General features: G+C 36.7%; 1 protein-coding gene across 2 annotated transcripts in view; it reads right to left on the bottom strand.

Moving 5' to 3' along the window:
* Positions 1–12,776, bottom strand: part of LOC122437042 (intracisternal A particle-promoted polypeptide) — a 33,718-nt gene that overhangs the window by 13,495 nt on the left and 7,447 nt on the right. For both annotated transcript variants that reach the window (XM_043461480.1, XM_043461481.1), the window contains exons 4-5: positions 7,987–8,142; positions 6,349–6,516 (exon numbers count right to left, since the gene is read on the bottom strand). In XM_043461480.1, coding sequence (XP_043317415.1) covers positions 6,349–6,516; positions 7,987–8,142 — 324 coding nt within the window. The remainder of the gene's footprint in view (positions 1–6,348; positions 6,517–7,986; positions 8,143–12,776) is intronic.

The raw sequence follows: 12,776 nt of genomic DNA, 5'->3' as shown, positions 1-12,776 counted from the left end.
TTTAAATTAAGGAATATATAAATAAATGAAGAGATGTATCATGTTGATGAATTATAAGTGTCAATGTAAAGATGATTATTCCCAAAATGATTTACAGATTTAAAGAAATTCCAATTTTTAAGAAACCTCTTTCTTTTTATTGTATTAAAATACACATAACATAAAATTTATCATCTTAACCATTTTTAAGAATATGGTTCAGTGATGTTAAACATATTCACATTGATATACAGCCATCACAACCAGCCATCCCCATAATTCTCTTCATCTTATAAAACTGAACTCGGTACCTACTAAACAGTAACTCCCCGTTCTCTCCTCCCCTAGCCCCTGGCAAACACATTGTACTTTCTGTTTTACTGATTCTGACTACTCCAAGTATCTCATATAAGTAGAATCATACAGTATTATTTTAAAAAATAGATTTGATGAACTAATTCTGAATTTTATATGGAAGTATAAAAGAGGTAGAATAGCAAAGCACTCCCAAAAAGAATACGAAGGAGAGAGAAAATTCCCTATTAAATAAGCCTATCAGACTTAAAGTACAGCTATAACAAGACAGGAATAGACAGAGAGATCAATGGAATAGAAACGAAATTCTAGAATCAGATCCATGCATATATGATTACTAGGTATATGAGATAGTTTGCACAGCAGAGGAACAGGTAAACAAAAACGCTGGGAATTGTTTTTATATATATATATGGGGAAAATGAAACTAGTTCCTCACTAATATGATCTATAAAATTCAGTTACAGGTGAATTACAGACCTAAATGTAAATGGAAAAACTATAAAATTTTTAAAAATTAATAAAGGTATATATTTCATGACTTTCGAGTAGACAAGGATTTCTTTAAAAAGATATAAGAAACACTAACCATAAAGGGAAAATTATAATAGGGTTGGCTACATTAAAATTAAAAACATTCATTTATCAAAGATATCATAAAGAGAGTAAAAGATGATGCAGAAGAGTAGGAAAAGGTATTTTCAGCACATATAATTTTATGAGGGCCTAGAATCTTGAATGTATACAAAACTTTCTGTACAGAAACCAGTTAACAGAGCAGGCCTTAAACTGCCCATTCTTAGAAAGACCTGCTTACAATGTTGACTTAGAGTCTGGGAACACGGCTAGTAAATACTTCCCTATACGCATATAAGATTTTCCTTAATTGATAAACAGTGGCTTTTGCAGTGGTGAAAATGTCCTGAAGTTAGTGGTGTTCAGTTGAGTTGAGTTGAGTTGAATTCAGTCTCTCAGTGTCCAACTCTTTGCAACCCCATAAACTGCAGCATGCCAGGCCTCCCTGTCCATCACCAACTCCCGGAGTCAACCCAAACCCATGTCCATAAAGTCGGTGATGCTATCCAACCATCTCATCCTCTGTCATCCCCTTCTTCTGCCCTCAATCTTTCCCAGCATCAGGGTCTTTTCAAATGAGTCAGTTCTTCGCATCAGGTGGCCAAAGTATTGGAGATTCAACTTCAACATCAGTCCTTTCAATGAACACCCAGGACTCATCTCCTTTAGGATGGACTGCTTGGATCTCCTTGCACTCCAAGGGTCTCTCAAGAGTTTTCTCCAACACCACAGTTCAAAAGCATCAATTCTTCAGCGCTCAGCTTTCTTTATAGTCCAACTCTCACATCCATACACAACCACTGGAAAAACCATAGCCTTGACTAGACAGACCTTTGTTGGCAAAGTAACATCTCTGCTTTTTAATATGCTGTCTAGGTTGGTCATAACTCCTTCCAAGGAGTAAATGTCTTTTAATAGCATTGCTGTAATTAGTGGTGATGGTTGCACAATTTTGTGAATATACCAAAACCACTGAACTTAACACTCTCAGTGGTGAATTTTATGATATGTGAATTATATCTTAATTTTAAAATATAATACTTAGTAACCCAGATACATATATATCTAGAAGGAAATAAACTGTTAACTGTGATTATCTCTTGGTGGTATGATTATACTATGGGTGATTTTTATTTTCTTTTTCATATGCTTCAGTTTCAGCAAAATTTTTTATAGCAAACCTGAATTACTTTGATAACAAAAAATTATTTAAAAATTATATTTTAAATAATATGTTAAGACAGTAATGTTGACAGTAATTATAGCCAGTAAAGTCATGGCAGTTTTGAAAGGCTCCCATTTATACTGTTGTGGTATCAGGAAAGGGATACATATATATGGAAATGTCACACAGGACACTGTGACCCTACATTAAACACGAGAGAGTTCATGCAACGCAACTGCCAAAATGTACATAAAACAACTATGAGAGTCACAGCCAAAGATTATATAGACTTATGCTCTTTATACTGACAAGACGTTATTGCTCAAAACTCTAATTTCTTTGTTAGAATTTTCAGATGCACCATGACATTTATTGATTTAATAAACAGTTTTTGATTGATGATTGCTTTCTCCAAAAATAATAATAAAATATTATTTAATATCACTCATTTTAAACTGACAATGTCATAGTTGGAAAATAATAGTAAGATTTTTGATATACAACCTTCAGTATTTGAGAATGACCCATTGAAATAAAGGGGAAAACTGGCCGTAAGAGTTAGAGATGATCTAACAAGACTGGTCACTATAAAAACAAATTACTTGAAAATAAACCTTGATATCAAAAGTGTTAGCATTTATTTCTCTTCAGATCCTTCTCTGATAATTGTTTCTCTCCCACATTCAAATTCCCTTTTATTTTATTCATTAATCATTTTAGAATTGATAACAGTTTTAGAAACAGTGATTTTAATTAAGAATTAAGTACCAATGTCTAGCTGACATGGTTTTTACACATGCCACTGTCCAGAAAATTGGTTAATTAAAAATGATTCATAAGGGGATTTCCCAGGCAATAAAGTGATTAAGACTCTGCCTTGCAACGCAGGGGGAGCAGGTTCAATCCCTGGTCAGGGAGCTAAGGTTCCACATGCCATGGAGTGCAGCCAAAAAAAAAAAGATTTGTAATTCAGCTTTCAGAATTAAAACTTTTTATTACAAACGGTGACCTAAATTTTGATGCTACATTTTATGAATATTTTTTCATAAAACCAAACCTAAATCTTTTGCCTGGTAACAAATCACAGTGTCCCTCTGGTATGAAATATTCAATATGGTATGTTTTCCTTTTTCTTCTTTAAATTTTATTTATTTATGGCTGCGACTGATCTTTGTTGCTAGCTCAGTAGTTGTGGTGCATAGGCTTAGCTGCTCTGCAGCATGTGGGAGCTTCCTGGACCAGGGATTGAACTGACGTCCCATGAATTAACTAGCAGATTCTTAATCACTGGACTACCAGGCAATTCCTGTTTCCTTTTCCTTTCATTCATTTATTTAACAAATGTTTATTCAATTCAATTCAGCTAAGTCGCTCAGTCGTGTCCGACTCTTTGCAACCCCATGGACCACAGCACACCAGGCCTCCCTATCCATCACCAACTCTGAGACTTTAATCAAACTCATGTCCATCGAGTCGGTGATGCCATCCAACCATTTCATCCTCTATTGTCCCCTTCTCCTCCTGCCCTCAATCTTTCCCAGCATCAGGATCTTTTCAAATGAGTCAGATCTTAGCATCAGGTGGCCAAAGTATTGGAGTTTCAGCTTTAACATCAGTCCTTCCAATGAACACCCAAGACTAATCTCCTCTAGGATGGCCTGGTTGGATCTTCTTGCAGTCCAAGGACTCTCAAGAGTCTTCTCCAACACCACAGTTCAAAAGCATCAACTCTTCGGTGCTCAGCTTTCATTATAGTCCAACTGTTACATCCATACACGACCACTGGGAAAACCATAGCCTTGACGAGACGGACCGTTGTTGACAAAAGAATGTCTCTGCTTCTTAATACGCTGTCTAGGTTGGTCATAACTTTCCTTCCAAGGAGTAAGCATCTTTTAACTTCATGGCTGCAGTCACCATCTGTAATGATTTTGGAGCCCCCAAAAATAAACTCAGCCACTGTTTCCGCTGTTTCATCTATTTGCCATGAAGTGATGGGACCAGATACCATGATCTTAGTTTTCTGAATGTTGAGCTTTAAGCCAACTTTTTCACTCTCCTCTTTCACTTTCATCAAGAGGCCCTTTAGTTCTTCTTCACTTTCTGCCATAAGGGTGGTGTCATCTGCATATCTGAGGTTATTGATATTTCTCCCGGTAATCTTGATTCCAGCGTGTGCTTCATCCAGCCTAGCATGTCTCACGATGTATTCTGCATATAAGATAAATAAGCAGGGTGACAATATACAGCCTTGACGTACTCCTTTCCCAATTTGGAACCAGACTGTTTTTCCATGTCCAGTTCTAACTGTTGCTTCCTGACCTGCATACAGGTTTCTCAAGAGGCAGGTCAGGTGGTCTGGTATTCTCATCTCTTTCGGAATTTTCCACAGTTTGTTGTGATCCACACAGTCAAAGGCTTTGGCATAGTCAATAAAGCAGAAATAGATGTTTTTCGGGAACTCTCTTGCTTTTTTGATGATCCAGCAGAAGTTGGCAATTAGATCTCTGGTTCCTCTGGCTTTCCAAGTATCCAGTTTGAACACCTGGAAGTTCAGCTTCAGGTATTGCTGAAGCCTGGCTGGGAGAATTTTGAGCATTACTTTACTAGTGTGTGAGATGAGTGCAATTGTGCGGTAGTTTGAGCATTCTTTGGCATTGCCTTTTCTTTGGGATTGGAATGAAAACTGACCTTTTCCAGTCCTGTGGCCACTGCTGATGTTTCCAAATTTGCTAACATATTGAGTGCAGCACTTTCACAGCATCATCTTTTAGGATTTGAAATAGCTCAACTGGAATTCCATTACCTCCACTAGCTTTGTTCGTAGTTATGCTTCGTAAGGCCCACTTGACTTCACATTCCAGGATGTCTTCACACCATCGTGATTATCTGGGTCATGAAGATCTTATTTGTACAGTTCTTCTGTGTATTCTTGCCACCTCTTCTTAATATCTTCTGCTTCTGTTAGGTCAATACCATTTCTGTCCTTTATTGAGCCCATCTTTGCATGAAATATTCCCTTAGTATCTCTGATTTTCTTGAAGAGATCTCTAGTCTTTCCCATTCAATTTTTTTCCTCTATTTCTTTGCACTGATCACTGAGGAAGGCTTTTGTATCTCTCCTTGCTGTTCTTTGGAACTCTGCATTCAAATGGGTATATCTTTTCTTTTCTCCTTTGCTTTTGACTTCTCGTCTTTTCACAGCTATTTGTAAGGTCTCCTCAGACAGCCATTTTGCTTTTTTGCATTTCTTTTTCTTGGGGATGGTCTTGATCCCTGCCTCCTGTACAATGTCACAAACCTCCGTCCATAGTTCTTCAGGCAGTTGTCTATCAGATTTAGTCCCTTAAATCTATTTCTCACTTCCACTGTATAATCATAAGGGATTTGATTTAGGTCATACTTGAATGGTCTAGTGGTTTTCCCTACTCTCTTCAATTTAAGTCTGAATTTGGCAATAAGGAGTTCATGATCTGACCCACAGTCAGCTCCTGGTCTTGTTTTTGCTGACTACATAGAGCTTCTCCATCTTTTGCTGCAAAGAATATAACCAATCTGATTTCAGTATTGACCATCTGGTAACATCCATGTGTAGAGTCTTCTCTTGTGTTGTTGGAAGAGGGTGTTTTCTATGAACAGTGTGTTCTCTTGGCAAAACTCTATCAGCCTTTGCCCTGCTTCATTCTGTACTCCAAGGCTAAATTTGCCTGTTACTCCAGGTGTTTCTTGACTTCTTACTTTTGCATTCCAGTCCCCTATAATGAAAAGGACATCTTTTTTGGGTGTTAGTTCTAGAAGGTTTGTAGATCTTCACAGAACCGTTCAACTTCAGCTTCTTCAGCATTACTGGTCAGGGCATAGACTTGAATTACCATGAAATTGAATGGTTTGCCTTGGAAACTAACAGAGATCATTCTTTCATTTTTGAGATTGCATCCAAGTATTGCATTTCTGACTCTTTTGTTGACTATGATGGCTACTCCATTTCTTCCAAGGGATTCTTGCCCACCGTAGTAGATATAATGGTCAGTATTAGATTATAATGAGTTAAATTCACCCATTCCAGTCCATCCTAGTTTGCTAATTCCTAAAATTTTGACATTCACTCGCCATCTCCTCTTTGACCACTTCCAATTTGCCTTGATTCATGGACCTAACATTCCAGGTTTCTATGCAATATTGCTCTTTACAGCATAAGCACAACTATATCTATATATACTCCAGAGTATCCAACAAAATATATAAAGCATTTAAGAATGTAGTCAACTTAAGAGTTATAGTCTAAAAATGGAAATAAGCATTTTCATTATTACCTCCAATTGCGTAGACCATTCCTCCCAGAACTGCTACTCCAAGTCCACATCGAGCCTGATGAAGTGAAGACACAGTGGTCCAGTACTGGCTAAAGGTGTCAAAACGTTCTACACAACTGAGGGCTCTGCTATCACTCCAACGACCGCCCTGCAATCGAGTATATCCACCTGAATAAAGAAAGGAAAGCAGGTACACAGCAAATCCCTTACTGCTAAATATGGAAATGGTAGTAACAAGAAAAATCTAGCCCTCTACATCTAGATTTTCAATATAACTACTGCATAGTAAGGAATACATTAACTTTAGAGTCTGTCAGATGCACATCTATTATTCTTAAATGTACCAAGCCCTAAAAGATGATGGCTTAAATGCAATGAGTTCAACCTCAATATTCTACCACCTGGTCCTGGTCATAACTAAATGTTAGATAAAACATAAATCTAGAACTTTTTATCTGTCTAGTTAGGAAGTTTCATTGTGATTTCTATTCATGCACTGAGTCTTAGTTGTGTCACAAGAGATCTTTCATTGCGACATACAGACTCTAGTTGTAGAGCCTGGGCTCAGTATTTGCAGCTTGAGAGCTCAGTGGTGGTGGCACATGGGCTCTGGGGCCTGTGGGCTAAGCAGCTGCAGTGTTGCTTAGACTTAGTTGCGCTGCAGCATATGGGATCTTACTTCCCCACCCAGAGACCGAACTTGTGTTCCCTGTACTGCAACGTGGATTCTTAACCACTGGACCACCAGGGAAGTCCCTATTAATATCTTTTTCAATTAGAAAATAGTGAGGGTTAAAAAAAAAAAAAGAAAATAGTGAGGGTTGAAATCCTTGTTTAACTGTACATCCCATTATAAAAAAGGTTAATGAGCATTCAAAAATTATACATTTATATGCTATAGTATATATAAAATTACACATGCAATGACATACATACTCTAAATTATGTTATACATAAAGTTCTTATATATAAATTATATTATGTCTATAAATCTGGATTTGTTGATATATATCAATATTTTAAATTCTATTTTAAATATTTTTTTTAATAGAGGAAATTCCCTGGCAGTCCAGTGGTTCAGACTCTGTGCTTTCACTGAGGTGGCCCAGGTTAAATTCCTGGTCAGAGAACTAAGATCCCTCAAGCTGTACAGCATGGCCAAAAAACTACACTACACTACAATACAATAAAATAAAATACAAAATGTCCATACAATATTCCTTTGGATTATCCTGCATTTCCACACTTTGGAGACCACTAGTTCCTGTTATCCCTAAAGACCATCTCAGACACTGTGAATAGTTAATACATTTGAGATTTATTTTCCTATTTCTCACTAGAATTCAAATATTAATTTTTAAAGCAGTATATCTTAGGCAGTTATTTGATAATAACTGGGTATCTAAGAACTCAAAGATTTAAATCACCAAATAATAGACATCAAATAAATATCTTTATTCTTAGATGTGTCCACTATACTATATAAATGCAATTTCTAAATCGGCAGCCTGTATGTGAAATTAAATATGCCTATTTGACATACTTGCATATTCTCACATGTTTAATAACAACAAAAATTTAAAAGGTTTTGATCCTGAAAATAAAGATAATTTATATTACTTTTTAAAAGGTTCTCACCTACTGCATACAAGTACTTTCTTGCTTTCTTCCGAGGTCGAACCTTAGATGTCTGCAGAAAACTACAAAATTTGTTCTCTTTGGGAGATTTGCACACCTCACAGTACTCTTTCAAAAGCGTTTGCAATGCAACACGAAGATTAAAATCAGATATTCCTAAAGCAATATTGAAAAAGATGTTTTAATCAACTTTTAAACAATATCAAAAAGACTTATTTCCATGAAAATGAAATACATTTAATAATCAAAAAATGAAAGCTCATCATCAAACATTGGAGTTTGTTTCCTATAATACCAAATATTTTTTACAGCATCGGTGTGCTGCAGTCCATGGGGTCTCAAACAGTTGGACACAACTAAGCAACTGAACTGAACCAAAGAATATATACTTTCCTTAAATCAAAGATTGTTTTAAAAATATGCTTCATTAGATTCAATTTGAAAACACATGAAGGAGAATCTCTTATTAAATAAAGATACCAGGTAAAACAGGATCACAATTATATAACAAAAGGAAAAAATAAAATTGCCCAAAGATCTATACTTACAACCTAATAACAAAAGGATATAAAATAATGTCATACACTTTGAAAATGACAGTCAAAGCAAGAAATAGAAGATTCCAGTCGGATAAGGTCCTAAAAAAGACAATGAGCGTGAGTGGGCAGGTTATTCTGCTCAAGCTTGCTTAGCTGAAAAGATGAATTGGGAATGAAAGTCAACCTGTGTCCCACTTGGCAATGAGTACTGGCCTCCAGGAAACGGCACTATTTTCTAATTTGCATAAAAGCATTATATATGCTAGCAAGGGACTGTCCCTAAGCCTTGTCTCTGCATCCAAAAAACAATACTGAGGAAAGAAGGTTAACTAACAAAATCTTGAGAGGTCTCACTAATAACTTTAGAATTTGGAAACCAGAAGAATGAGCAAGTAAGAAGCAGAACTGAAGTCAAAGAGCAAAACCATTATAAGAAAAATTCTTTACAGGACCATCAGTAAAGGTAGAGAGGATCACCGGGGTTTGCCATCTAACAGAGCTCAGTGGTAGCCAAAATCCGCAGTAGTGAGACATATTCTTGGCTGGGTAAGTAGGTCTTGATATCAGATCAATAATTGGACCTCACCAAGAAAGAAGTCAGAGTCCAGGCCCACAAGCAAGAACCTTAGCCTGAGCAGATATCTATTCTTTCACCACCCTCATGCCTCAAGCTAGGAAGAAGTGGTAAGAACACAATACACAGCAACCAAATTTTAGGTGGGAGAAACAGAGTAGTAATATCAAGATTGCCAGGAGAAATATCAATAACCTCAGATATGCAGATATGCATGTGTGCATGCTAAGTCACTTCAGTCATGTCTACTGTGTGCGACCTTATGGACTGTAGCCCACCAGGCTCCTCTGTCCAGGGGATTCTGCAGGCAAGAATACTGGAATGGATTGCCATGCCCTCCTCCAGGGGATCTTCCCGACCCAAGGATCGAAACATTGTCTCTTATATCTCCTTTGTAATTGGCAGGAGGATTCTTTACCACTAGCTGTGAAGCCCCCAGATATGCAGATGACACTACCCTTACGGCAGAAAGCAAAGAGGAACTAAAGAGCCTCTTGATGAGGTGAAAGAGGAGAGTGAAAAAAAAAGCTGGCTTAAAACTCAACATTCAGAAAACTAAGATCATGGCATCCGATCCTATCACTTTATGGCAAATAGATGGGGAAACAGTGGAAACAGTGACAGACTATTTTCTTGGCCTCCAAAATTGCTGCAGATGGTGACTGCAGTCATGAAATTAAAAGACGCTTGCTCCTTGGAAGAAAAGCTATGATAAACCTTGACAGCGTATTAAAAAGCAGAGTCATTACTTTGCTGACAAAGGTCTGTAAAGTCAAAGCTATGGTTTTTCCAGTAATCATGTACGGATGTGAGAGTTGGACCATACAGAAGGCTGAGTGCCAAAGAGTTGATGCTTTTGAACTATGGTGTTGGAGAAGACTCTTGAGAATCCCTTGGACAGCAAGAAGATTACACCAGTCAATCCTAAAGGAAATCAATTGTAAATATTCATTGGAGGGACTGATGCTGAGGCTGAAACTCCAATACTTTGCCCACCTGATGTGAAGAGCTGACTCACTGGAAAAGACCCGATGCTGGGAAAGACTGAAGGATGGAGAAGAAGGGGACAATGGAGGAACAAGATGGTTGGATGGCATCACCAACTATTACCAACTCAATCGACATGAGTTTGAGTAAGCTCTGGGAGATGGTGAAGGACAGGGAAGCCTGGCATGCTGCAGTCCATAGGGTCTCAGAGTTGAACACAACTGAGCAACAACAACAAATACCAAGATAGAAAGTGTGTCACGGAGAACTATCAGAGCAAGCAGATCTGAACAGAGTTGCCAAGTTAAGCATGAGCAGTATATCAAGAAATGGCAATACAACTATTTAAGTATACCCCAGAGGAAAAAAAAAAGAGAAAGTGACTGAAGAATTCAATTTGGAAGAAAACATTAGCCACATAACAGAAACAGATTCTCTATACAAAAGATAGATTTATTTTTAAGAATAAAGATCCTATATGGCAAAAAAAAAAAGGCTCAAAGACAAAATGAGATGCATTGCTAAGGAAATAAAGTGACAGTAGTGCAGACATAATAAATTAGAAGCAAGAAACTCATTAGACAAAAATCAAATTGGCAATTTGAAGTAAAGACTCAAAACAAATATGAGCACAGAGCAAAAGACAAAATATTTTAACATTCAGTTCAGTTCAGTTCAGTTGCTCAGTCGTGTCCGACTTTTTGCAACCCCATGAAGTGCAGCATGCCAGACCTCCCTGTCTATCACCAACTCCAGGAGTTTACTCAAAAACTCATGTCCATTGAGTCAGTGATGCCAGCCAACCATCTCATCCTCTGTCTTCCCCTTCTCCTCCCACCTTCAATCTTTCCCAGCATCAGGGTCTTTTCCTATGAGTCAGTTTTTCACATCAGGTGGCCAAAGTATTGGAGTTTCAGCTTTAACATCAGTCCCTCCAATGAATATTCAGGACTGATTTCCTACATTATAAGACAACAAATACGAAGGACAAAAAAGTTTTCAATACAAGGATGAAGACCACCAAAGGAAACATTAGAAATATTCAGGAATTTCACAGAGGAAAAATTTTCCAAAATGAAGGAAAAATTGCTGCACACCACAGGGCATGACCAAAAAAGGGAAAAGGGTATATGATATAGTCTAAGGAAAAATGGCAAACTTGAGCACAAATCAAGAATAATGAAAGAGAATTCTTTAGGCATCCAAGCAGAAAAAGCAAGTCATTGGAAAAAAAAAACACAAAACACGCCTTACAAACTTGGGGTGGAGGTGTGGGGAATGCTCATAAATTAAGCATATTGTACCCACACAAATATCTGTTAAATTTAAAAGGTAACAGAAATTATCAGATATGAGAAAAAAAATCAGCAAATATGGTAATCATGAACCTTTCTTAGAAAAAAAAAAATCTTGGTGATGAAATTAAACCAACCAAATGACAAATCAAAAAAGAAAGCTCAGAGAATTCCCTGGCAGTCCAGTAGTTAGGATTCTGTGCTTTCACTGTGATGACCTGGGTTCAATCCCTTGTGGAGGAAGTAAGATCCTGCAAGCAGTGCTGCAGGGCCCAAAAATAAAAAAAAAAGATCAGGAACAAAAAGACTACTGTTAAAAAACTGGTACAGAGCATTAAAACCTCTTAAATATAGAATAACAGCACAGAGCTAGGAGGATCATGATTTGAAAAGTATCCATATAAGGGCTATGTAGACCTTGAGGCAGGTAAGGAGAAAAATAACAATACTAATTACCTCATTTTTCATAGCAGATAATCTAAACTTTAAAACTGAAACACAAAGTGAAACTATGGTTTCACCTTTTAATGAAGCTCATCTTTTTGTTTTTATCATGTAAAAACTTTTCAGAATGAATATTTCTTGGGATTAAACAAACATTTACCTAAAAATAATTATTAGTTTCTTCTTTGTTAATTTTTAGTGAGATTTAGGTTATCTTTTTTGTATTATAAATAGTATGACAGAATGAGTCTTATTCTTGTAAATTTTTTTTCTATCCACCCTTGCAACCATACACCCACCCATCATCCATCCTCCTATACAAAGACATCTAGAATGATGTTTAATGAATGTTAATTATAACTGGCTATTTCTGTATGGTGAACTTTGGGTGATCTGTTGTTTTCTTTTTTAATAATTTATTACCTAAAGTTTTTATAAGAGCTTGTACCATTTTTGAAAAGTAAAATCGTTCTCCAAAATGCAAGAAAAAGATATGTTAGCATATACTAATAATATTAAATTACCTGAATTATACACCATAGGGGAAAATCTACACATTTCACATAACACAATTTAACCATTTCAATGAAATCTTTTGCTCCCTCACTGAATTTTGTGGTAGAGTCTCATTAGTTTTCTGTATAAATTGTCCATCTTTTCTCTAAAACGGTCAGAGATTAAGTTTCAGTATTAAAATACTGAAAAATACTAAGGTTGCCTTTGGAAAAAAATCCTCCATTTATTTCTCCCTTCCTTCCCTGCAGTTTTATTTCAGTGAAATGTCCTTAGGTGATAACTACTGAGCAGTACAAGACTTTAATATTATAACACTAAAAAGCCATAGGAAAACATGCCCAATTCCAGGGAACTTCCCTTCAGTACTTTGCATCTGCAGCACTTTGGAAAAGTCAACTCAACCATGAAAGCCTTTGTCCCACTCCTAACTTCTCA

This window comes from Cervus canadensis, chromosome 2 (genome assembly GCF_019320065.1).
Source record: "Cervus canadensis isolate Bull #8, Minnesota chromosome 2, ASM1932006v1, whole genome shotgun sequence".
In the NCBI taxonomy this organism is placed as follows: Eukaryota; Metazoa; Chordata; class Mammalia; order Artiodactyla; family Cervidae; genus Cervus; species Cervus canadensis.
This window is presented reverse-complemented; position numbering and strand designations above follow the sequence as displayed.